The sequence below is a fragment of the Electrona antarctica genome, assembly GCF_951216825.1.
Source record: "Electrona antarctica genome assembly, chromosome: 17".
NCBI classification, from domain to species: domain Eukaryota; kingdom Metazoa; phylum Chordata; class Actinopteri; order Myctophiformes; family Myctophidae; genus Electrona; species Electrona antarctica.
Genome location: NC_136798.1, coordinates 1904559 through 1931293, shown reverse-complemented (window position 1 = coordinate 1931293; position 26735 = coordinate 1904559). Strand labels below are relative to the sequence as shown.

The 26735-nt window shown below is 44.1% G+C and overlaps 1 protein-coding gene and 1 long non-coding RNA gene across 2 annotated transcripts in view; one reads left to right on the top strand and one right to left on the bottom strand.

Annotated features, from left to right (window-relative positions):
• The window catches only part of LOC306940731, a 275678-nt gene that overhangs the window by 40843 nt on the left and 208100 nt on the right, over positions 1-26735 (top strand). The gene's annotated exons all lie outside the window — the stretch shown is intronic.
• LOC306940718 (transforming growth factor beta-3 proprotein-like) lies at positions 4125-26558 on the bottom strand. The gene is made up of 7 exons (XM_079525856.1): positions 25976-26558; positions 10742-10905; positions 8115-8244; positions 7388-7495; positions 6510-6678; positions 5524-5677; positions 4125-4313 (listed from the first exon to the last, which is right to left on the bottom strand). Exons 1-7 carry the CDS (start codon positions 26322-26324, stop codon positions 4155-4157), a joined length of 1233 nt encoding a protein of 410 aa, XP_079381982.1. The 5' UTR covers positions 26325-26558; the 3' UTR covers positions 4125-4154.

Sequence of the window (26735 nt, the reverse complement as noted above, 5' to 3'; positions counted from 1 at the left end):
ATGCTGACACATATAGGCTCTGGCCTGACAGCGCGTCATGTGTTCGAGTCCCGTTCATGACGACCTTTGCTGCATGCCTCTCCCCTTCTCTCTCTCTCCCTCTTTCCTGTCAATCTTCACTTGATAGTTGATACTATCAATAAAGGCAGAAAAGCCAAAAAACAAATCTTTAAATATAAAAAATAAAAATAAGTCTAAACACAAACAAGTCACATCTGATTTAGATCAGGTTGTTGCATTCAGACTGAGACAGATCTCCTCAAATCAGATTTGAAAACCACCTCTGAATGTGACTCAAGTAATTTGTAAAAATCGGACCTGCTGTCTGCATTGAGACTTTAAACAAATTTAAACAATCTGTATGTGGCCCAGATCTGATTCAGAGTAAATGGGTAGTTGGACTTTAATTTTTTTTTGCAGAATGTTTTCCCCAGAATGAGGAGCGTGGCAGTCCCGCCCCCTCGAGAGACCCGGAAAAGAAATCCCTGTTCATTTTCCTCAGACTTTTCAGAACGTTTTTATTTAAAGACGTTTACGCCGCAGACAAAGCCAACTCTTGTCGTGACAAATCATGACAATAAACACAATGTTTTGGGCCAAACAAAGAATTAGAAAGTAGAAAAAAACGGCAGGTTACAACACTTTTTGTTGTTTTTCTTCTTTGTAATTATTTGTTTGGTCCAAAATATTGTGTGTGTTGTCATGATTTGTCTCGAGTTGGCTTCGTACGACGCTTAAAAGGTCTTTAAATAAATACTTTTTGAAATGTCTATGGGAAAAATGCATTGGGATTAATTTCCTGGGCCTGGCGTCGTCATGAAAGGGGGCGGGACTATGACGCTCTATAGGGCTCATGTGGTTTTAGTAGAAGATTAAACTTATTGGGGCTTTAACATTATTCTGTTGATTTGGAGAAGGAAAAACTACCCAAACTCAGCAACTTGCAGTTTGCTGTCGTGTTGTGACATTTTCCCTTGACCCCTTCGTTTTATTTCATGTTCCACCATCAGCATATTAAAAAAAAAAGACCAAAACAAATGGAAACTTATAAACGTAAATGCCAGAATCCTGCCTGCGAGCACCTGGAATTATTCTGTGTCACCTGGCAGGAGGGAAGCGTAATGGGTTGAGAAGTATTAACCCATTTAGACTTTGAGGACGATTCTACAAAATGTCTTCTAATTCCTGACAGTTTCGTGAAAAACCTATGTTTCTATGTCAGCGGTTCTCAAACATTTTCATGTCAAGGACCCCTAAATATATATTTAATTGGCCGCTGACCCCCCATCTGAAAACATGCTGTTCCAGGGACCCCCTAGAAGCAAAGATTTGAGTTAAAAACGTTCGCTCTGAAAGAATATAATTATTATATTCAAAGATTTTCACGATTTTTCAAAAATAGCAGACCTACAAGCTCGTAGCTACGAGCTTGTAGATCTGCTATTTTTCAATAGCTAAAGTATAACATAATGCTTCAAACACCAAAAGGTGTTCCCGCCCAGAATGGGTTAAAGTAGTTTAAACTAAAGCCCAACTGATGCCAGATTTGTGGGTCTGACACTGATTGGAGAGTCGTAAACCCATTGAATACCCATGTTTTGACCCATATTTAGTTTTAAAGTGCAAAATCTACTTTTTTTCCGTTAAAGCATCCTTGTTTTGGTTTTGCTGCAAATCTCTGGCAAAAAGAATGATTTCCAGGAAAATACTGTGTCAAGACAGTACATCAGGTCAAATTGAGTTGAAAGCACCGTTTCAGTCACAAGAAAATCCATGTGATAATACTCATGGTTTAATATTGTGTATATATATATATATATAAAAAAAAGTGTTTCCACCACGAATATCAGAGTTACACAAGTTCATTTTTACTCATTCAACGAAACAATCTATACGACACAACGTTGCACAAACGGAGCAAATCTGCTATTAATGTACAAGAAAGCTCATAAAAAAACAAAGACATATTTGCATAAAACAGTTGTTTTTTCCAGCATTATTATTTGATGTCCCCCCAAAAAAATAATTTGAACCCTAGTCAGGGATGAATACTTCCAGTGAATGGCAGTGTGCTGCTCATGGCTTGTTTCCATCACAGTTCTTCCCTTCCATCCATACAGGTCTCTTCTTCACTCTCAGAGACACCACACAAAAAAAGAAAAGAAAAGAAAGGAGAAAAAATAAAAATAGTTCACTGGTGCCTCGGCCAAAAAAAGAAGAAAAAGCTTTGGCTCAACTTCTTTTGCTCGTTCACTTTCCATTGCAAATCCAGCAGGCATTCTCACCCCCCGCCCCCTCCCCCTCCTTTCTGCTCGCTCTGACCACAGCTATGGCTTTGGATGTAGCAGCAAGTCTGTCCTTAATTTCTCCTTTTGTTTTTGAAGATAATGCCCATAATGTTTGAAGGGAAGGGAAGGTAAAAAAAAGAAAAACCCTAATAATATTAATAATAACAAACAACAAAAATTCTGTCTAAAACGGAACGTTGGACCATTTTTGGAAAGTTCAATCCAATCTAGCCATGTTGAGTATTCATTCATTAATAAAATTCCAAAGCTAGAAACAAGAAAGTTGTGTATTGATCTCATCAAGGGAAATAGGTGGTACAGTACAGTACAGTACAGTACAGTACAGTACAGTACAGTACAGTACAGTACAGTACAGTACAGTACAGTACAGTACAGTACAGTACTGTAGCTCCTCAACTGACAGGCTATTGAGGCCTATTTGAGCCTCTACTGTGTCGCACCCAAAAAAAGCTTTGTGTAAATGGTACTTCTAATAGAGCACCGAAGTCTGACGTCAATATCGGTAGAGGGCGCAGATCCGCGGGTTCATGTACTTTTTTATTTGCATTGTAATGGGGGATTTTAGATCGCCTCATTGCAATGTAATTACTACGACTTAATGACACTAAAACAACTTTCTGATGGAATAAAAACATTCTTTAACATTCCAACTGTGTTAATGTGGCAAAAAACGAAAACCAAAAAAAAAAAAAAAAAAAGCTATTTTGGTCTATTGTGGAGTTTCATTAGAGCCGACTTGTGGTTGAAAATACTGTAACCGGTCACATATAAGAACTGTGTTTGAAAAATAAACAAATCATTCAGGCCGCTTCACTCATATGGATATGAAGAATCAACTGACTGAGAGAAAACGCTATTGTTACTGCTACTGAATTAGTTACATTTCCGCTAGAAACAGACTGTCATATATGAGTGACTGACTGTCGCAAACGATACACAGACACCTCCCCGACAATAACGCCGAGACAGCTTGTTTATTTTTGGACCACAACGCTTATATGAAACGATTTTAATTAAGATGAGCCCATGTTGTTCTCCATAGAGAAATTACTTCCGTGAACCAGGGGGGAATCGAGGGGACGAGCGAGTGACGTCAGCACTTCGGCGCTCTATAGATCTGTACCAGAAAATATAGCCATTTGCTTCATCAAAATCATCATTGGTTTTGTCAAAAGTGTCATCATGGATACCGCAGGCTCTCTGGTCTAGCTTTGAGAGTACAGTATATTCACAGATCAAGGCAGAAGTGTCCAAAACTATACTGTAGGTATAATATGATTTTAGTTTTCAAGGCGGCCTTTATCGTAAAAACAACAACAACAACAACAACACTACTTAGAATTTCTAACACTGAATAGAAAAAAAAAATATTGAACCTGAAAAAATTAAATATGACCCACAGTTACAAACACAATATACATCCTTAACAAGAATTAGGGGTCCTTGGAGAGTGAGTGGTGTTTCAAATCGGATTCGAGCGCAATAAAAATGGAATGGCAGATGAGAGTTCAAAAACCAACACGCCAAGTCAGCGGGCTCAGTCATTTAGAGGTCATTCTATGTACCAACCAACTTAACCACACAAACAAACCCTCTAATAATTCTTAGTGAAAACGGACCTGAGTGAGTTGCAACTGTACTAGGTTCCTGTGTCGAAACACGAAAATCTCTTCACCAAATATAAGCTGATCTACAAACTCACAACGCGTTGACGCAGCAGCTTGTAGACCTGCTATTGTTATTGGCTAACGTCCCCCCCCACCCCTCCCTCCCCCACCCCACCCCACCCCCACAGAATATCGATGCTGGGGTTCATTCAAGTGGTATGCTCGGCGGTCTCTTTCCTCAGCTGCACTTGCAAGACTTGACGATCATGTTGGACAGCTGCTCCACTTTGGGGGTGCGTCCGGAGTAGTAGAGGATGGTCAGGGGCTCCAGGTCCTGAGGGACGCAGCAAGGGGAGGCGGACGCCTCGGGGTTCAGAGTGTTGTACAGGCTCAGCAGCTGTGGGAGAACAGAAACAGAGCAGTGTTGATTTCGTCGACTAAAACCAAGACGAAAAATGTTCATCGACAACTAAATGAAAACGAAGCTATGACGACTATAAGTAAGACTAAATATATTGACAATTTCGTCAACAAATAAAAACTAGACTGAAATTTTAGGAAGGGACTAGTGGACACGAGATCCAGTATAAATAAAAGACAAGTCATTTTACACTTGGTTTCATGCTGAACCACACCGTGCTGTGTGTGGTGTCTCCTATAGTTCCTACCGTGCTGTGTGTGGTGTCTCCTATAGTTCCTACCGTGCTGTGTGTGGTGTCTCCTATAGTTCCTACCGTGCTGTGTGTGGTGTCGGAGCTCCTCAGGTAAGGACAGGGCCCAGAGCAGTAGTTCCTACCGTGCTGTGTGTGGTGTCGGAGCTCCTCAGGTAAGGACAGGGCCCAGAGCAGTAGTTCCTACCGTGCTGTGTGTGGTGTCGGAGCTCCTCAGGTAAGGACAGGGCCCAGAGCAGTAGTTACCGTGCTGTGTGTGGTGTCGGAGCTCCTCAGGTAAGGACAGGGCCCAGAGCAGTAGTTACCGTGCTGTGTGTGGTGTCAGAGCTCCTCAGGTAAGGACAGGGCCCAGAGCAGTAGTTACCGTGCTGTGTGTGGTGTCAGAGCTCCTCAGGTAAGGACAGGGCCCAGAGCAGTAGTTCCTACCGTGCTGTGTGTGGTGTCAGAGCTCCTCAGGTAAGGACAGGGCCCAGAGCAGTAGTTACCGTGCTGTGTGTGGTGTCGGAGCTCCTCAGGTAAGGACAGGGCCCAGAGCAGTAGTTACCGTGCTGTGTGTGGTGTCAGAGCTCCTCAGGTAAGGACAGGGCCCAGAGCAGTAGTTCCTACCGTGCTGTGTGTGGTGTCAGGGTGTCTCCTATAGTTCCTACCGTGCTGTGTGTGGTGTCAGGGTGTCTCCTATAGTTCCTACCGTGCTGTGTGTGGTGTCAGAGCTCCTCAGGTAAGGACAGGGCCCAGAGCAGTAGTTCCTACCGTGCTGTGTGTGGTGTCAGAGCTCCTCAGGTAAGGACAGGGCCCAGAGCAGTAGTTCCTACCGTGCTGTGTGTGGTGTCGGAGCTCCTCAGGTAAGGACAGGGCCCAGAGCAGTAGTTCCTACCGTGCTGTGTGTGGTGTCGGAGCTCCTCAGGTAAGGACAGGGCCCAGAGCAGTAGTTCCTACCGTGCTGTGTGTGGTGTCGGAGCTCCTCAGGTAAGGACACGGCCCAGAGCAGTAGTTGGCGAAGTAACCCTTGGGCTCGTGGATCCACTTCCAGTCCAGGTCGCGACGGAAGTCGATGTAGAGCTGGCGGACGCAGCAGTTCTCCTCCACGTTTCTGACCACAAAAAAAACCCACCACGTGCATCATTGAAACAATGGAGACTTATTCTTTTGTTTTATTTAGGGTTAGTCCGTTGACCAGCTAGACCGTGGCCTTGTGGTTAAGTGTCCGCCCTGAAACTGGGAGGTCGGGGGTTCGATCCCCGGCCGGGTCATACCAAAGACTGTAAAAATGGGACCCCAATGCCTCCCTGCTTGGCACTCAGCATCAATGGGTTGGATTGGGGGGTCAAATCAACTAATCAAATGATTCCCGAGCGTGGCACGGCCGCAGCTCACCACTCATTGGCTGCAGCTCACTGCTCCAAGAGATGGGTCAAATGCGGAGAACAAATTTCACTGCGGTAACGTGTGTGACAAATCGTATGACTTTGACTTTGACATTATAATAAAATAAAAAAGCAACTTTGCTATTTTTTACTAAACATAACATTGTTGACGGATTTGGAAGAGATTTTGAAGGTCTGGTTCCAAAAAATGAGCCAATATTTAATGTGTAAAATCCATGATATTTACATTGGAATGAATGAGCCCGGCTGGAAAGTGCCCAAGTGGGAGTGTCTTAACCCATTTTGGGCAGGAACCCCTTTTGGTGTTATCAAAGCATTGCACCTACAAGCTCGTAGCGCGCCACCGAGTGGTGCGCTACGAGCTTGTAGGTGTGCTATTTGACGACTGACATAGAAACATAGCTTTTTCAGAAAACTGTCAGGATGTAGAAGACATTTATAGAATCTGATCTCAGGTCAAAATGGGTTAAGTGGGAGAGGCCGGGTCTTAGCTATAAGGTGAATTACAATTAACAATGTAATTTATGCGTGCCTTACGAGAAACAGTAATTGGTGTCTAGCGCCCTCTTGCGTCGGCGGGTGGTGTGCGTGTCCAGCCGGTGGGGCGGGATCATCATGAGGATGAGATGAGGGAGAAACTGGTCCTTCTGCTTCTTCAGACGGCCCAGGTCCCAGCGGCCCTGCTCCTCGTACTCCCCCTCCACCCCTGGACAGACAGACAGAACAAAGACATGGTGAGCAGCTCCTCATACTCCCCCTCCACCCCTGGACAGAACACAGTACAGAGACATGGTGAGCAGCTCCTCATACTCCCCCTCCACCCCTGGACAGACAGACACACAGTACAAAGACATGGTGAGCCTCATGCATAGAAGGAAGCATGAGGTCAGTCCGCTGGTCAGTCCAGGTTGGCAGAGGAAGTGTAGCGCCCAGGATTACATTAGATAATTGACACTGGGTGAACAAAAAAGGGTTGCAAAATCGTGGGATAAAAGTTATATATATAAAAAAAAACATGAGTGTAAGGGCAATATGTAGTATATGTGTATAGTACGCAACCTCTGAGTTACGAATGGGTAAATGAACAGGAAGATGTTTGTGCACAGGTGGACAGACATGACGTTTCTTGTAGAGTACAAACTTGCTGCCATTTGTTTCAAATCTAGCCACAGACTTGAATATGTGTGAATATTCTGCATGCGGTTACTAATGGGTTTAACTATTTAAGCCCTATTTTATACTTATTCTATAAAATTGTTCTAAATAACGACCTACAATGACCGGCCAAGTTTAAAGTGGTTAAAGTCTGGTAAGGAGATACGGTGCTCTAGTTTGAGTTTCCATTAGCCGTGATGGGTCTCCATGGAACAAACTCACAATACTGCGAAGAAATGATTTGACATGTAAGATCTCACCTTTGAACTTGACATCCAGCACCTCGTTCATGTTGTCGATGATGTCACCGTTGGGGTTGAAGGTGTGGCAGGGACAGTGCACGCTGATCTCCAAACCCAGATTAGTCCCTGATGGAAATAAATGAATGAGACGGACGGTCAGGATTCTCAAGTACTTCAAATGCTTTGCTCAAAGAACCTCAAGACACCTCAAGATGAAACGCCACCTTTCTCTCTGCCCTTAAACGGCAAAACTTGGGTGAAGTTATTTGAGACTTTTCGTTAACAAACAATAGGTACATTGAATTGTTCATAAAAGGAGAATTTATAAGGGATGCACCGAAAGGGAAATTCTTGGCCGAAACCGAATACCAAATATAGGAAACAGTTGGCCGAAAACCGAATATCCGAATATGATTATTATATATCTTTTTTCCTACCATTGCTGTCATGGCCGTACCTTAAAGCTACCTGATTTATGGTAAAATAAATGGTTATGGCAAAACTTAACTTAAAAAATAATCACTAGTATGGGTCCATACAACATTTATTCAGCTCTTTTGAATGCATTAATTGCATACACTATTCGGGGATATATTTTCTGCCTATTCGGGCCGAAACCGAATAGGCCAGAAATGCATTTTTAGCCATTTTCTGCCGAATATTTTCTGCGGCCGAATATTCGGTGCATCACTAATGAAGAATACAGTATTTGGGGGATTATTATAAAATGAGATTTCCAGTCTACCTCTGTTGGTCAGCCACTCCCGTACCGTCTCCGTCACGTCAAAGGAGACCCATTCTGGAGTGCCTCTCGTCAACACGTTCTTGGCTCCGATGTAGCGTTGTTTTGCAATATGTTCATTTGGCCTCACAATCTGCAAAGTCATAACAAACTGTCACTCTCTGAGTCTGAAATGAATAAACAAAACACTCTCAGTCATTCCTGTGCCGACCAGATCCCTTAGATCATCAGACAAGGTCTCCTCACTAAAGCCAGAATAAACTCTTGAATCATCGTTTGTCGTTTAATGCAATCAAATTCAAGGGGAAAATACATATTCATTTAGGGGTCCATGACACACAAACAAAGAAAGAAGAAGTTTGAGAAGCACTGTGCTCTGATTTGTGATATTGTAGCATCATCCCTGCCTTCATGGCTGATGCTACAATAATGGCTCCTGTTGGGGATCTAAAAACATTCTGCAGAAGTGACAAACTATTTGGATCTGGGTCTGACAGCTACAGTACAGTACCAAGGTCTGCAACCAACCGCCATCTGGTTGTCGTTGGCACATTCAGTCCTTGCAGTGCTCTTAGCAGTCAACAGTTTAACTTTACATTAGTGCTCCTACTGTACCTACAGATTAAATACTAGTTTATACTTCATCACACCACCCCTTTCACCCTCGACAGAAATGATGTATTTTCGACCAATTCGCTTGGCAAAAATGATGAAATGATGACGAAAATGTCAGACCAACGCTTTTTTCCAGCAGAAAATGTGTTTTTCTTTTTATATGAAGCACAAATTAACCCCTATATGCCTCATTGAACATTTGAATGATGATGATTTGATTTTGGGGCTTGTATACAGTAGATCTCACTCGTCTTCTTTTCTTTGGACATTATTCAACCTATACCTTTCCGTATAGAATGAAATGAAAAGGTGTAGAGAGGGTATAACTAATGCACTTTAGTTAAGTTTTGTGTAGCGGTGAGGCTTTAAAAGTTATATTTAACCCATTTTGGGCGGGAACCACTTTTGGTGTTTTAAACATTGTTATAATTTAGCTATTGAAAAATAGCAGCAAGCTACGAGCTTGTAGATCTGCTATTTTTGAAAAATCGTGAAAATGTGGTGCAAATCTTTGAATATATATTCTTTCAGAGCTAACGTTTTTGCTCAAATCGTTGCTTCCACGGGTGTCCCTGGAACAACATATGTTCAGATGGGGGTCGGCGGCCAAATACAGATAATTCTGCGGGTCCTTGAAATAAAATATTGAGCACCACTGATATGGAAACATAGGTATTTCAGAAAACAGTCATGATTTAGAAGACATTTTTTAAATGTCGATGTCAGGTCTAAATGGGTTAACCCATTTTGGGCGGGAACCCCTTTTGGGGTGTTGTTAGCAGATCTACAAGCTCGTAGCGCGCCACCGAGTGGCGCGCTACGAGCTTGTAGGTCTGCTATTTTTGAAAAATCGAAGAACGACTGACATAGAAAACTGTCCTTTTCAAACATTTTTAGAATCTGATCTCAGGTCAAAATGGGTTAAAGCACACGTAACTCCATACAGTGGCGTGCACAGATAGACACTAGGGGGTGCTAGAGCACCCCCTGCCCTTTTGGCAATGTGCCCTTTTGAAAAAACAAAACAAAAAAAAAACATTTTTTTCTCTTTTTTTTTTTTGATTTTTCAAAAATAGCAGACCTACAAGCTCATAGCGCGCCACTCGGTGGCGCGCTATGAGCTTGTAGATCTGCTATTTTTCAATAGCTAAAGCATAACATAATGCTAACACCAAAAGGGGTTCCCGCCCAAAATGGATTAAGGCAACCGGCCGGTTCCACGCGCTGCACAAGGTGCCCTTTTTTAACTTGAGCACCTGCCCCTCTAAATGTCTGTGCACGCCACTGACTCCATACGTGACCCGGGAAACACTTCTGGGCTATTCGCTTGTAGATCTGCTGTTTTCTATTCCTGACACTTACAAAAAGAAAATCACACCCGTGTGAAGTGAGGGGTGCCAATCACAATTTGCGTCCTATCCTAAAAAAAATCCAAAATCAGTCAATCAAAGTCGTACGATTAGTCACACACGTCACCGCAGTGAAATTTGTTCTCCGTATTTGACCCATCTCTTGGGGGCGGTGAGCCGCAGCCAAGGAGCGGTGAGCTGCAGGCGTGCCGCGCTCGGGAATCATTTGTTGATGAATCAGTTGATTTGACCCCCCAATCCAATCCATTGAAGCCGAGTGCCAAGCAGGGAGGCATTGGGTCCCATTTTTACAGTCTTTGGTATGACCCGGCCGGGGATCGAACCCCCGACCTCTCAGTTTCAGGGCGGACACTCTAACCACAAGGCCACTGTCTGGTGGTAATCCTCTTATTATCAACAACAGCCACGGGCGCAGCTTAAAACTGTGTGTGGTAAATGGTAAATGGTGCATTTATATAGCGCCTTTATCCAAGGCGCTATATAAATCATATATAGTATATATATATAGTATAGTATATTTAGTCTTGGTTTTAGTCATCATTTAGTTTTTGTCAGTGAAAAAAGGTAGTACATTTTTCGTCTTGGTTTTAGTCGACGAAATCAACAGTGGGTAGTTAAGGACAAGGAAACGGTACCTTTACACACCTGGTAGAGCTCGATGCGCTGTTCGTTCCTCTTGGCCAGCGAGTTGGGAACCCTCAGGGCACGGAACTCGGCCCTGAACAGGTTGGTGGAGTTCCTCTCCATGGCAGACACGTTGAAGCGGAACACCTTGGAGGTTATGCCTTTAGGACAATACGACAGGTCATCTGCAAAAGAGAGAAGAAATACATATTTATTTCACAGCAATTTTTTTGCTATTTTTGTATTTTCTTTTTTAAAGAAAAACAGAAATTGAGAGTTTTTACACACTGGGGGATGCCAGGTTTAACGTACATTTGTTATTAAATTACATTACATAAAAAAAAAATCCCCAAAAAAAGATGGAATGACACAAAAATAGCAAAGAAAAAGTCCACAGAGGTTTGGCTGATGCAAGAAGTCAGAAATGAAGCGCTTAGTATATCCATCAGATCAAAACCACGGAGAGTGCCCTGGATTAGGAGAGACGAGGCATTCTTTCTGCCGCGCTAACAGCTAAGTGAACGGGACGCTAATATGAAAAAAATAAAAAAAGGAAAACATTCATAATATTATACTCTAGCCTGATATCATTGAGGATGCGCTAGGACGTGTATTGGAGATCTAAGGGTTTGAGGTCAGATGTAGAGTTGCTGGCCGGCTCCATATAAGCGGATCTAGGTGATGATCCATGTATGGTTAATCCAGGGTTAGATGAGGTCAGTGTCGTACTCTTCATATATGGAGATGGCCATATATGGTGCCGTGACGTGTCATGAGGCACCATATACAGTATATTTACAGTTTATTGTCTCCACCAGGTCGAAGGAAACATGGGGAGTATGTTTTGCACTTCGTCCGTCGGTTGGTCCGTCGGTCGGTCCGTCGGTCCGTCCGTCCGTCCGTCCGTCCGTCTGTCCGTGTACAACCCGGTCGATGCCAGGTTAGTCTCTCGACTAACCTCTGCCCCAAATTCTTCAGAACGGCCTGTTATAGCGCCACCATGAGGCCGATTTTTGCTAAACACATTTCATTACATTACTCGTACACCTTCGATCCATACATCACGCAAATCGGTATGTACTATCTCTATAGTCATGTGATCAACACCGATCTATCCCATTTCCCATATTCCATCCCCATTGGCTAAGATTGGTCCGTTTCGAACAAAATGCCACAAATCATGAACACAGCGTGCAAAATTTTACACGCACATTCCCACTATAGGCCGAGGACGAAATCTATCCATCCATCTTCAACCGCTTATCCGTAGTCGGGTCGCGGGGGCAACGGCTCCACCAGAGAGCTCCAGACTTCCCTCTAGCAACATTAGTGACTTCCTCCTGGGGGTTCCCGAGACGTTCCAAATCAGACTCACAGTGGCCTTATAACAGGCAAATTCCTGTTTTTACCTGTAACTGCACCGATCTGTGTACAACTTTGTACACGTATACTCCCTAGAGGCAAAACACATTTCTTTATATTACTCGCACAGATTTTATCCAAATCTCATGCAAATCGGTACACATGATCTCTATAGTCATGTGATCAAGACGGGTCTGTTTGATTTCTCAAATTCCCCCATGAATGGCTATGATTGCCTTCCAAAGTTTTCAGGAGTGGCAGAAGAAGGTGGTTTCGTACAAAATGCCGCAAATCATGAACGCTTTTTCTACTTTGAACATGATAACGCTAAAACCGTCTCGACCCTTTGGTGTGGTTTGGGCCGTTGAATTCCATGTGTTGAATCACTAGGGTCAACGTGGGTCAATGTGCAACAAGACATCACACCGCAGGGACAACGCTAAAACTGTCTTGACCCTTTGGTGTGGTTAGGGCTTTAGTCTCATGATCCATCTTCAAATGATGGTATAGATATGATCACATACTGTGTAGTATATATATCATCATTGTTGGGTAGAAAACCCAATCTGCTACAATTACAATGGTTACAAGTTACAATGGGTTCGTATAGGAAGGAAGGGGGCAGGGCAGCTAAAAATTTATATCAAATATCTAAATATTGAATCGAGCAACTTTAAAAACTGTCTGTGGTGTTCACATGAACCTGAGTAGACGATAAAAAGTTGTTTTGAAAGTGAAATATCCCTCTAAATCTGTGTTATGTTATGTTATAAATACTAGGGCGATGCAGCTCAGTGGCGTTGTGGTTAGAGTGTCCGCCATGAAACTGGGAGGTCGGGGTTCGATCCCCGGCCGGGTCATACCAAAGACTGTAAAAATGGGACCCAATGCCTCCCTGCTTGACACTCAGCATCAGTGGGTTGGATCGGGTGTCAAATCAACTAATGATTCCCGAGCGCGGCGCACGCTGCGGCTCACCGCTCCAAGAGAGATGGGCCAAATGTGGAGAACAAATTTCACTGCGGTAACGTGTGTGACTAATCGTACGACTTTGAACTCATTGTTAATGCAGTAGCCATTATCATAGTACTATGATGTCAGTATATATTGATGGCATTTGGGATCTCCATATATGGGATAAAAGGGACACACAGACCAACAGATATTGGGCATTTATAGATAGATTTCGGAACAACTGCTGATCCGACTGACATCTCGCTTGGCACTGGACTCCCTCGGGTCCACCGTGGCGATACGCAGTACACACATCCAGTTTGAAGTTGATCGGTACTAGAGGCCGGTTCTCGAAAATATGCCGGGGAAAGACAGCTACACATTGCCTGCATTTATAGATACTAGCATTTACAGTATAGATAGTTTTAACCCATTCTGACCTGAGATCAGATTCTAAAAATGTCTTCTACATCCTGGCAGTTTTCTGAAAAAGCTATGTTTCTATGTCAGTGGTTCTTCGATTTTTCAAAAATAGCAGACCTACAAGCTCGTAGCGCGCCACTCGGTGGCGCCAAGGGGGCAGGCAGGCTTTCCAACGTTGAAGCTCTAGGTCCTAGTGGTAGGACGAGGGACTACAGGCGGACCCGTGGATTCATGACCGGGAAACCCCGTGCAGCTGGGCTTTAACGTTGAGCGCTCGGTTGCCCTACGTCACTCAGGACCTCAAAGTTGAGGTCCTGGGAGGGACTTCCGGCAGTCTTCCGGGTGCTTCAAAACGCCACTGAGCAACTTCCACTGACATGAATAGCTGGGGGGGCGGAGCTTCGCGCTAGTTCAGTCTCTATTATATATATACTCTATGGGTGGCGCGCTATGAGCTTGTAGGTCTGCTATTTTTCAATAGCTAAAGCATAACATAATGCTTAAAACACCAAAAGGGGTTCCCGGACTTCCCGCCCAAAATGGGTTAACCAATGAGAAATATTATTAACAAGGACTTTTGACAAAATAATACCTACGTTCGGTTGGATACATTTGGAAGAACACATTTTTTTCCCATTCCATTTGTGGAGAAGCAGCCGTTTTGGACATACATAACCCAGGCTAGACATTACAGGGGTTTATGTGAATTCCGTCCAACACAGTGATGTCTAACCCCAACCCCAAGCATCTGTATATCCACACATACATTGTGTGTAAATGCATATCCCACACACTAAGACGGGCTAATGGCTTTTACATGCATGCATTGGAAAACGCTGTGGTAAATCAAGTTTACTACGCTGGAGCCTTTTTGGACTATAACGTTGTTACCTTATAGCTGTAAAGAAGTGAACATAAAAAGCTGCAGACAGTCTTTCCAAAGTCGCAGTGATCTGTAATGATCTACCGCAGGGGTTCTCAACCCGTGGGTCGTGACCCCTCGGGGGGTCGCCAAATTATTTTGGGGGGTCCCCAAATCATTAAAAAAAAAGAAAAATAAGATTTTTTCCAACTGAATTGCTGGAAAGAGTTTACATGGTACACCATGCATACTCCTCCCTAATGATTATATCTGGTTTCAGTATTTATTTATTAATGTATTATTATATGGTGTATTGTCTCTATTATTAAGGTTATTGTAGCAGTCAATTTATATTGGGGGTCGGGAGGGGGCGGGGCGGGGGTCCCGAGACATTGCCAAAGCATCTTCGGGGGTCCCCGGCCAAAAACGTTGAGAACCCCTGATCTACCGTATATGAATCTATAACATTTGGTACGCACGGTTCCATGATCTGAATTATGATTCTTGTTTTTCGGTTTTTACTTTTAGATCACAGATAAGCTTTTTTTTAGAACTTTTCTTGTACCATCGTAACTCAAGATGCAGGCCTGTTTTGTTCTACTTTTACAACCATTAACACAATTTATGACCTCGACTGGTTTTCATCAGAATAAATCACAATGTAAACAAAGTCAAGGAGGGTCCGGGGAGGGCGATAGCATTTCATCTTACATGCAGAGCAGGGTTTTGACCGCCTATTGACGTTATGAGCAGTGAGCTTATTGTACACTATCGTACAGTGGAGCATACATTATAAAAATGCCATTTTTAGATTTTAGCTTTGGCTATTCAAAAAATAGCAGATACAAAAGTCTGCTAAATCTGCTATTTTTGAACATTTTTTAAAGATCTGGAAAGTGTTTGAACTACTGCTTTAGAAGGCATTTACAGAATGGGCCTCAGGTTTGAATGAGTTAGGCATATTGGGCATGGGGCTCTATTTTCGTTCGAAGACCCTAAATCCACTATTTGGGGAGTTAGCATTGTGGAAGGGGCGTTCCCACACTAAAGTGGCTATTTTGGTCACCTGCCTAAATCCCTAAAACACCTCCGCTACCCGTTACATTATGCATAGGTGTGGTTTGGGCGTTACAATAATGATCCATTGCCCGTCATGCCCAGTGCTATATTGCTTCATAGCCTTACGGTCTATGCTCATAGCCTTGAAGTCTCACTTGTGCTACACACACACACACACACACACACACACACACACCCCCATGGGGGCCGTTTTTCTTTTTCCCCACTACACACAGAGCCAAGAACACTCGTCTTCATTGAGTCACAACTCGCTCAGATCTCGCAAATTTCTTTAATTTCAAAGTGCGGTGTAATCTATGAAGTGTAATCTATCGTGCGTGTATTTGCATCTCTACGAAACGGTATCAAGCGTAAAGGAAAGTTCAGGAAATCGGATTAAACCCCATTTGCTGCGCGATGGGGTGATGAAACTGAACGAGCAAATGGAATCGAGCACAATGCATGGCACAAGCCAAATAACTTCTTTGACTAGACAATTATATAAACACAATGGACACAAGGAATTGACAGGCACTCACTTCTGCTGATTATAAGAAAATTACAATCACAGAGATGCGTAGGAGAGATGAAGCAGCCCGACTCCTCGGACATCTCCATTGCGGGCGCACGACGCGCGCCGCTCTATACCAAACTAATTTGGCATTATGGCTTACGGGTGCTTTTAGACTCCACTATGCCATTTAGGGGAAAGCGTGCCAACACACCCATGACCACACTTCTAGGCGCAAATAGCGGTGTTGGCATAATGGATAGCGGGTGACGCTGGACCAAAATACCATTTAGGGACAGAGCAAGCTCCTATACTTTAATTTCCGGGCAGCGGCTGAGTTGTGGGCAGCGTTGCGGGTAACGGCAGGGGACGAAAATAGAGCCCATGGGGTCCTCTTTTCACACACTCCTCAATGAGAGCAGAGCGTCCAGGTGTAGGAGGTAGGAGAGGAGCACAATCTGACAGCCAGGTGTAGGAGGTAGGAGAGGAGCACAATCTGACAGCCAGGTGTAGGAGGTAGGAGAGGAGCACAATCTGACATCCAGGTGTAGGAGGTAGGAGAGGAGCACAATCTGACAGCCAGGTGTAGGAGGTAGGAGAGGAGCACAATCTGACAGCCAGGTGTAGCGGGTAGGAGAGGAGCACAATCTGACAGCCAGGTGTAGGAGGTAGGAGAGGAGCACAATCTGACAGCCAGGTGTAGCGGGTAGGAGAGGAGCACAATCTGATAGCCAGGTGTAGGAGGTAGGAGAGGAGCACAATCTGACAGCCAGGTGTAGCAGGTAGGAGAGGAGCACAATCTGACAGCCAGGTGTAGGAGGTAGGAGAGGAGCACAATCTGACAGCCAGGTGTAGCAGGTAGGAGAGGAGCACAATCTGACAGCCAGGTGTAGGAGGTAGGACAGGAGCACAATCTGACAGCCAGGTGTAGGAGGTAGGACAGGAGCACAATCTGACAGCCAGGTGTAGGAGGTAGGAGAGGAGCACAATCTGACAGCCAGGTGTAGGAGGTAGGACAGGAGCACAATCTGACAGCCAGGTGTAGGAGGTAGGAGAGGAGCACAATCTGATAGCCAGGTGTAGGAGGTAGGAGAGGAGCACAATCTGATAGCCAGGTGTAGGAGGTAGGAGTGGAGCACAATCTGACAGCCAGGTGTAGGAGGTAGGAGAGGAGCACAATCTGATAGCCAGGTGTAGGAGGTAGGAGAGGAGCACAATCTGATAGCCAGGTGTAGGAGGTAGGAGAGGAGCACAATCTGACAGCCAGGTGTAGGAGGTAGGAGAGGAGCACAATCTGATAGCCAGGTGTAGGAGGTAGGAGAGGAGCACAATCTGACAGCCAGGTGTAGCAACGATCCTGTGATATTGTTGCATTCGTGCTCGTCTCATATGCACACGGCCGTCGCCCATGCGCATCAAGTTGAATTATGTTTAACGTTTTTAAATGCAACAGCGACACTGCAATGCATGCATTCAGATGAGCGCAGTGTGACTGACCCCCATATGGGGTGTAGTATCGCTCCCCGTGTGAACAGCTCTTCATGAAGGCGCTGCCATCGTGTTGCCCCTCTAAGGCCCCATTTAGACTGCAGGCACATCAAGTCAAATCAGATTCAAATCAGATTTTTTTTTCTTCAAATCCGATCTTTTGGCCCGACCGTTCACACTACCGTTTGCAAGTGACCAGATCCGATCTGTGCGTTCAGACTGATTTTAACAACTCAACCAAAAAGCCGCCCTGCTGCGTCGACATATCTGCTTTGGTTACCGTGCAGGTAGACTGTCTGGAACTCACCTATGCTTTCTATGGCATAGGCAGCTCCCGGCAGGATCCGCCGGGAGAAGCTAGACACAGCTGCACGACATGAGACTAATTAATTAGAGCGACAGAGAGAGAGAGGAGTGTGTGTGTGTACATGTGTGCGTGTGTGTTAATTTAACAAAGGTGCAGACGATCCGAAATCAGCAGAGAGTGAGAGATGTTTGCGCTACTCTATGCCGAATTGAAGTGGACTCGGACCCAGACTTTTTTTTCTCCCTGAAAAAATAAACGTCTGGGTTTCCGAGGCTACCGTGTAGGTAACCAACAACAATCTGTCATTGCCAGATATAGGACGTGTAGCCATTCTCTACCATTCCGCGACAAATGTCCTGTAGTGGTGTCACGTCAGTAGCGCTCGGGTCGCGCTGCTGCAAGTGACGTTTTGGACAGTTTGATATGTGACTTGGGTCACATCATTTGGTCGTTGCATTCAGACTGTGACGGATCTCCTCAGATCGGATTTAAATCAGATTTGAAAACACCTCTGAATGTGACTCAAGTCACATTTGAAAAAAAATTCCATGTGACCTGTCTGCATTTAGACTTACTAGAGCGGTGCCCGTGGGGCCTCTACAGCGGTGCCCGTTGGGCGCTGGCCTACTTGGAACGATGCAAGTTGGGAATGCATGGCCCACCCAGATATTATGTCTGTGTCCCTTTTTGTGGCGGTTCTGGACGGCTGTGGGTCCGACCGACTCGACACCTTGCACGGTGTGGAACACGTGTGTCGAATTTGAAGTCGGTGGGGCGAACGGTTCTCGAGTTACATGGATTACACACAGACAGACACTTGGTGCATAGATAGATAGATAGATAGATAGATAGATGGATAGATGTGACACAGATCTGATTCAGGCTACATTCAGGCTAGATTTGGCTGCCAGTGTAAATGGGGCCTTAGTAGAAGGGTTACAGAATGCTGGCTTTGTGGGGCTACATTTTTTTTTACCTTAGTCTAATGACATCACCCACTTGTCCTCAGTTAATGTCAGCAAACAAGCATTCAGTCTTGTACTCCTGACAGCTCTGCTGAAAAGGTGCAAAGTAAACTGTTGATCTTTGGGGAAATCTATGGCAATGCTATGAAGCGGCTACAATGGCTTGACAGGTGCAAATGAAGCAGAAAGCTGCATTACATGGAAGAGAGGCAGATTTGCTGCATTATTGCGAGGCTTGGACTCCAACGAAACGTTGAAAGGCTTCCTTTTATAGAATGGCACGCAGCATATCTGGCATATATACCAGCCAAGGGTTGAGGTTAGGGGGGGGGGGGGGGGGGGGGGGGTTAGGGGGTTAGGGGGGGGCTGCCTGTGGCAAAGCCATCATGGTCAGAGAGGGCTTTTTGATGGGCTCTAGGAAGGAAAGTGGTCACTGGGTCCAAGAAGGACAGTGGGATTTTTTTGATATGCAGATACCAGGGAGGTGAAATCATTTTGAGCTTGAAAGGAGGGGATGCTATTTCACTTAGAACATGTTTTCGCCACCCAAAGCCCCCCACCACCACCCCCCCCCCTCACCCCCCTCACCCCCATACTTTATTCAAGAAGAGAAAACAGCCCTCTGACCCGGGCTGATAACAGCCCTCTGACCCGGGCTGATAACAGCCCTCTGACCCGGGCTGATAACAGCCCTCTGACCCGGGCTGATAACAGGCTGATAACAGCCCTCTGACCCGGGCTGATAACAGCCCTCTGACCCGGGCTGATAACAGCCCTCTGACCCGGGCTGATAACAGCCCTCTGACCCGGGCTGATAACAGCCCTCTGACCCGGGCTGATAACAGCCCTCTGACCCGGGCTGATAACATCACCACATTCCATGGTGCGTAACTCTGCGATGTGTACACGACCCATTGAAGAAAGCGCCCTCAGTGAACGCCACGGTATTAATGGTTCTCTGTGTGGCCGACTGGCCGCAGCAAAACGGTTGACCAGGGTTCGATTTGTTGAGGGGGGGATGGGAGGGGGTCCATGTCTCTGCTTTTAATATCCTTCCCTCTGGTCATTCATTTGTATCGCTGGTGGGCATACACTGTATATGTTTTATCCCTGCTTCTGGTCAGACAGAATTAAATACATACATTTCTGGAAATATATAGACTATAGATAGTATAGATTTTTTTTAATGAAACATATATCTGGTCCTACTATACACACTTTTTGGTAGCACTTTTTAATATTGTCTCACTATGGATCATTGGATCATTAACCGGTTCCGTCCATCCGACGTGTCCACACGTCATAGGGAATCCAATCGACGGATGCATAGGATGTGTCTCCATATATGGAGCTGACCTGTTCTGACATTCCATGATATGTTGATCCTACCCCACCCGACCCGTCCTTCCTGTTCTGACATTCCATATGTTGATCTGACCTCATCAAACCCTGTACACTCAAGACACGCTCCATATATGGCCAGTACAGAATTCATTCCATATGTTGATCTGACCTCATCAAACCCTGTACACTCAAGACACGATCCATATATGGCCAGTACAGAATTCATTCCATATGTTGATTTGACCTCATGTTGATCTGACCTCATCAAACCCTGTACACTCAATACACGCTCCATATATGGCCAGTACAGAATTCATTCCATATGTTGATCTGACCCCCCCATGCCAAAGCGCCAGCGCTCGCCCAGCAGTCTGCCGGATGCGTGCACACAACCTCCCCCTCAGGGTGTCTTACTGGTATTAATGATATATAAAAATATGGGTGTTTTCAAATGACTTGGGACACACTTGCAATTCCCTCACGGCCTTACCAGTGGGCCCGGCCCACAGGTTGAGAACCAGTGCTATAAACCAATCAGAGCTCAGTGAACATCTGCTGCAGTGTTGATCTCGTCGACTAAAACTAAGACAAAAAATGTTCATCAACTACTACTATTTTTCACTGAGGAAAACTAAATGGAAACTAAATGAAAACTAAGCTATGATGAATAAAACTAAGACTGAATATACTAAACAATTTCATCAACCAATAAAAACTAGACTAAAATGTTAGGAAGGGACTAGTAGTGGACAAGAGATCCAATATAAGTCATTTTGCAATTGGTTGCATGCTGAAAATAGCAGATCTACAAGCTCACATTGTGAGCTTGTAGATCGGCTATTTTCAGCAAGTGGAAAAAACGGCATCAAGGCCCGCGAAAACACATTTTAGTCGACTAAATCACCTGTAGATTTAGTCGACAAAAATATTATGGTATTTAGTAGACTAAAACTAGACTAACACTAAAACATTCCAGGTGACTAAAATGTGACTAAAACTACCTGAAAACTATTCAAGAGACTATGACTAAAACTAAAATAGAAATTTGCTGTCAAAAACAACACTGCTCTGGAAGGAACAGCCCGATGACCTGTGATCTTGTTTTTGAGGAGCACTATAGCGCCTCCTATTGACAGCTTTTGTCCACACAACGTCTCATATTTGCCAATGATAATGAGAGGAGAAAGTAGGTCAAATGTCCGCCAAATATGACTACATTTGTGGCAACACAAACATTACAATTAAATACCATTGACAATTAAGGGACATTTTTACGTCACATGTAGACGAGCAAATCGGCGAACAAATCACATAAATTCAGCTGTTCATCATGAGATGATGTATAATGATAAGAGCGCCCCTCACTTCACACAGGTGTGATTTCTTTTTTTGTACAACTCTTTTAAGAACAGCCTCAAGACCTTCTGAAGGTTATCTTTGGACCTTTGAACCTCTTGAAGGCTAGCGTTGGTTAGTTCGTGCATCAGGCAGGAACAATCAATCGGAACTTCCTTTTCCCTCAAACCGGAAGAATAACAATAAAAGCTCTCGTAGCCTGTGGCTTTTATTGAGAAAAATCAGTTTGAGGGGAAAGGAAGTTCCGATTGATTGTTCCTGCCTGACGACTACAAAACAATACTACATGACGTAACGATATCACCCTGATGACTACAAAACAATGACTACAACATGACGTAACGATATCATCCTGATGACTACAAAACAATGACTACAACATGACGTAACGATATCATCCTGATGACTACAAAACAATGACTACAACATGACGTAGTTATATCATCCTGATGACTACAAAACAATGACTACAACATGACGTAACGATATCATCCTGATGACTACAAAACAATGACTACAACATGACGTAGCGATATCATCCTGATGACTACAAAACAATGACTACAACATGACGTAGCGATATCATCCTGATGACTACAAAACAATGACTACAACATGACGTAACGATATCATCCTGATGACTACAAAACAATGACTACAACTTTTACATGACGTAGCGATATCATCCTGATGACTACAAAACAATGGACTACAACATGACGTAGCGATATCATCCTGATGACTACAAAACAATGACTACAACATGACGTAACGATATCATCCTGGATGACTACAAAACAATGACTACAACATGACGTAACGATATCATCCTGATGACTACAAAACAATACTACAACATGACATAGCAATATCATCCTGATGACTACAACACAATACTACAACATGACGTAACGATATCATCCTGATGACTACAAAACAATACTACAACTGTTACATGACGTAGCGATATCATCCTGATGACTACAAAACAATGACTACAACATGACGTAACGATATCATCCTGATGACTACAAAACAATGACTACAACATGACGTAGCGATATCATCCTGATGACTACAAAACAATGACTACAACATGACGTAGCGATATCATCCTGATGACTACAAAACAATGACTACAACATGAACATGACGTAACGATATCATCCTGATGACTACAAAACAATGACTACAACTGTTACATGACGTAGCGATATCATCCTGATGACTACAAAACAATGACTACAACATGACGTAGCGATATCATCCTGATGACTACAAAACAATACTACAACATGACGTAACGATATCATCCTGATGACTACAAAACAATGACTACAACATGACGTAACGATATCATCCTGATGACTACAAAACAATACTACAACATGACGTAGCGATATCATCCTGATAACTTCAAAACAATGACTACAACATGACGTAGCGATATCATCCTGATGACTACAAAACAATACTACAACATGACGTAGCGATATCATCCTGATGACTACAACACAATACTACAACATGACGTAGCGATATCATCCTGATGACTACAAAACAATACTACAACATGACGTAGCGATATCATCCTGATGACTACAACACAATACTACAACATGACGTAGCGATATCATCCTGATGACTACAAAACAATACTACAACATGACGTAACGATATCATCCTGATGACTACAAAACAATACTACAACATGACGTAACGATATCATCCTGATGACTACAACACAATACTACAACATGACGTAGCGATATCATCCTGATGACTACAACACAATACTACAACATGACGTAGCGATATCATCCTGATGACTACAAAACAATACTACAACATGACGTAGCGATATCATCCTGATGACTACAACACAATACTACAACATGACGTAGCGATATCATCCTGATGACTACAAAACAATACTACAACATGACGTAGCGATATCATCCTGATGACTACAACACAATACTACAACATGACGTAGCGATATCATCCGCTCCCGACCGGATCGAAATGGAATGCTGCCCAGGCTAGTTAGTGTGTGTCTTTTCTTTCTGACAGAAAAGGAGCTATATTCAAGGCTGTAACCTGTAACCCATCTCCAGCCAATTACTCTATCGTGCTTTTCGTCAAAATCATTTTATGGGACTCAAAACAGAACACTATAGTATGAGAGAATATAAGTCTTTAGAGAAACATGCACCTGTTGATTTCAAAGAGACAATGATGCAATGGCCTTGGCTCGGATTAAAAAAAAGGTGTGTGTGTGTGTGTGTGTGTGTGTGTGTGTGTGTGTGTGTGTGTGTGTGTGTGTGTGTGTGTGTGTGTGTGTGTGTGTGTGTGTGTGTGTGTGTGTGTGTGTGTGTGTGTGTGAATATTTACTGAATATGTATAAAAACAAAATTGCGAGGTTTGTCATCAGGACATATTCATGTGTATTAATAAGAGTGAAATTTGCTTGATTTTTCTCCCCCCCTCCAAGTGAATCTGTTTATCATTATATTTTCCACTGAAAAGAAATGCATTCACTAAGGCAGGTTTAGTACCAAATAAAGTGTCAATACAGTATCGACTCTATGACACCATTCCAATGGAAAGTATGTGTGTACGTATGTGTTTCTCACCAAAATCTTTTTCATGTATTTTGTGAGTGACAACATGGTCACAAACGAAGCACACACATTTAGACGTATTCACTTTTCCTTGTCCTGCCGCACTGTTAACTTTTCCTATATCCCTTTTTTCTCTTTTAAAGGCATCCCCCATCTGCCCGGGCAGATGTCCCTCTCATTTTGAGGCCTGACTGGAACGGAAATGGCAACATCTGGGGAGAGAGAGGGACGGGACAGGGCCCATGGACGGAGAGGAGAGGAGGAGAGGAGAAGAGAAAGACTTTCCTGGAACACCAGTGTGGGATTAAAACAGGTTGGTTGAGGGTAGGTCCCCTCACAAAAAACATGCAGTAATCTTGGTCTCTAAACTGCCTCCCCCTGGCCAGCCGGGGGCGCCTGATGGAGGGGAAAGGAACTGCATGGTTGGAATAATGTGTTCCTTCCACGCACTACGTCCAACCAGGGAAACTCCCCCCTGTCAGGTGTAAAAGGAGCAACTTGGACACTCATGCATATGAAGGAAGCATGAGTTCAAGTCCGTTGCTCTCCCCAGGTTGGCGGAGGGTGTGTAGAGCCCAGGATCACATTAGATAATTGACACAGGGGTGAAAAATGGGTTACAAAATCGTAAAAAAAAACAAAAAAACAAACAGGTTGGTCGAGCGGTCCAACATAGAGCACTGGTTCCCAAACTGTTTCATGCCAAGACAAGGACCCCCAAATTGACACTAATTGGCCCCGTGGACCCCCCATTTGAAAAAGATATGCCAGGGACCCCCATAAGAGAAGATTTTTATGGCTCTAGCAGTGATTCTCAACCCTGTTTAATTTCAAGGACCCTCAGTTTGACATGCATTAGTCTACGGACCCCCATTTAATGGCATTTCTATAACTGGGACCCCAATTTATATTGTAAAATCAATGTTAATTTAACTCTGAGAGCGTACAAATGGAACCAAATGGACCCCCAAGGATCTCATTTGGTTCCAAACTATAATTTAGCTGGGGACCCCCAAGGGTCTCATTTGGTTCCAAACTATCATTTAGCTGGGGACCCCCAAGGATCTCATTTGGTTCCAAACCATCATTTAGCTGGGGACCCCCTGGAACTCCCTCAAGGACCCCTGGGGGTCCCCAGACCCCACTTTGGGAACCATTGGCATAGCTCACCAGATATAAGTCAACACACAAAACCTTTTTTTAATCATACACAGTAAAATACAAAATGCTAATTTAACTCTGCGAGTGTACAAATGGAAACAAATTGACTCACAACTGGGGTCAAGCTGCTCAGCTCAGTGCCAATATTTAGATGACTTAATTCAGCAGTAATCAACATTTAATAAGAGGCGGTTTACATATTTTTCTTCTTTATAGCATTTCCACTGACCAAAAACCTCCTGGCAGCCGAACCAGAGTAGAGGTTCAGAGTAACTAAGGAGCTTGTTGGAGATTGTCTCTTATTATGCAATCAGATAATTGGCACACGTGTGCACCGGCGCACGCATTCTCCATTCACTGCTCGCGTGCGTAATTACGCAGCGCACTAATACAACATGCAGTAGACAAGTTGAACTATAATTTACACCTGGTTATCATTAGCACAACAACAATGCAAATTGCAAGTTAACAGTGAAACCTGGAACTTATTTAAATTAATATATATCCTCCTACTAGACCCTGGTTTATCAGGACTTGGTTGGTTGACAAGTAGTAGTAGCCTCAGGATCGATACATACAAATACGAGAGTCTAAATCTTAGGCTAAAGTAGTAGGCTACTGGCGGCACTGCATGGAACTCAGAAGTGCAATATACCTGGACCAGCCGGTCAGAGAGGCGGGCATGCAGAAAGAAATGTACGGTCTCCAAATGCGGGACACCACACCACCACACCACGGTACGTTCCAAACCACGGTAGCCTATACGATTTTAAAGTTTGCAGCAGCAACAACAAACAAACAGTAGCCATACAATTAATAATTAACCGCAATAAACTTACTGTTTTCCGACGGTCCGTAAACCATGCTGAACTTGTAGATCTCCTTGGCATAGTACTCCGTCTCGGTGTTGTCCTGGCCGCAGCTCTGCTGTCTCTCCCGGCCCAGCGCCTCCAGCAGCTCCCGGGTGCTGTTGTACAGAGCCTGGAGCTGGTAGGGGATCTGGTTGGGTCCCAGGGAGTGGGGCGGACTGGTCAGCCGGAGCTTGCTCAGGATCTGGCCCCGGATCGCCTCGACCCTCTTCCTCTTCACATGGTCGATGTCCACCGTGGCACAGGTCGACAGGGAGAAGCTCAGAGTGGCGCAGTTGAGCAGGAGGAGGAAGAACAGGAGAGCTTTACCCAAATGCATCTTTGAATGCTCTCTGCATTTGGTGTTGGGTCAGGAGTTGATGGAGAGAGAGAGAGAGAGAGAGAGCAGGTTGTTGTCCAGGCAGGACAGACAGCTGTGAATTTACCTCGAAACGAAGATGCTATGAGATATAGTCTGCTTTGTTGTCCTAGCCTACCGTTTCCTCTCTGGAGACAATTATAAGAAGTTTATTTCCACTTAATTCGCTCTTTTGTTGTGGCGATCCTGTTCTTCTTTGTTATTGCAGGGGGAAATCCCAGAATGTATTCGCCCACCATTAGACATTATTATTATTCAATGTCCAGCCCGCGATCATAAAAACTCCACCATCCGTATACCAAAACAACTTGTCACATGTGGCACAAATATGAAATATCCATTCAGAAATCAGAATGTGATGATGTTACAGAG

Bases quoted from the DNA above. Each gene is read 5' to 3' on its own strand.
- LOC306940718 (XM_079525856.1), bottom strand. From the start codon at position 26,324: ATGCATTTGGGTAAAGCTCTCCTGTTCTTCCTCCTCCTGCTCAACTGC. The intron at 6,679-7,387 runs GTGAGATCTTAC...CTGTCTGTCCAG, and splicing joins GCTGGATGTCAAGTTCAAAG to GGGTGGAGGGGGAGTACGAG. The intron at 5,678-6,509 runs GTAAGGCACGCA...TTTTGTGGTCAG, and splicing joins GACACCAATTACTGTTTCTC to AAACGTGGAGGAGAACTGCT.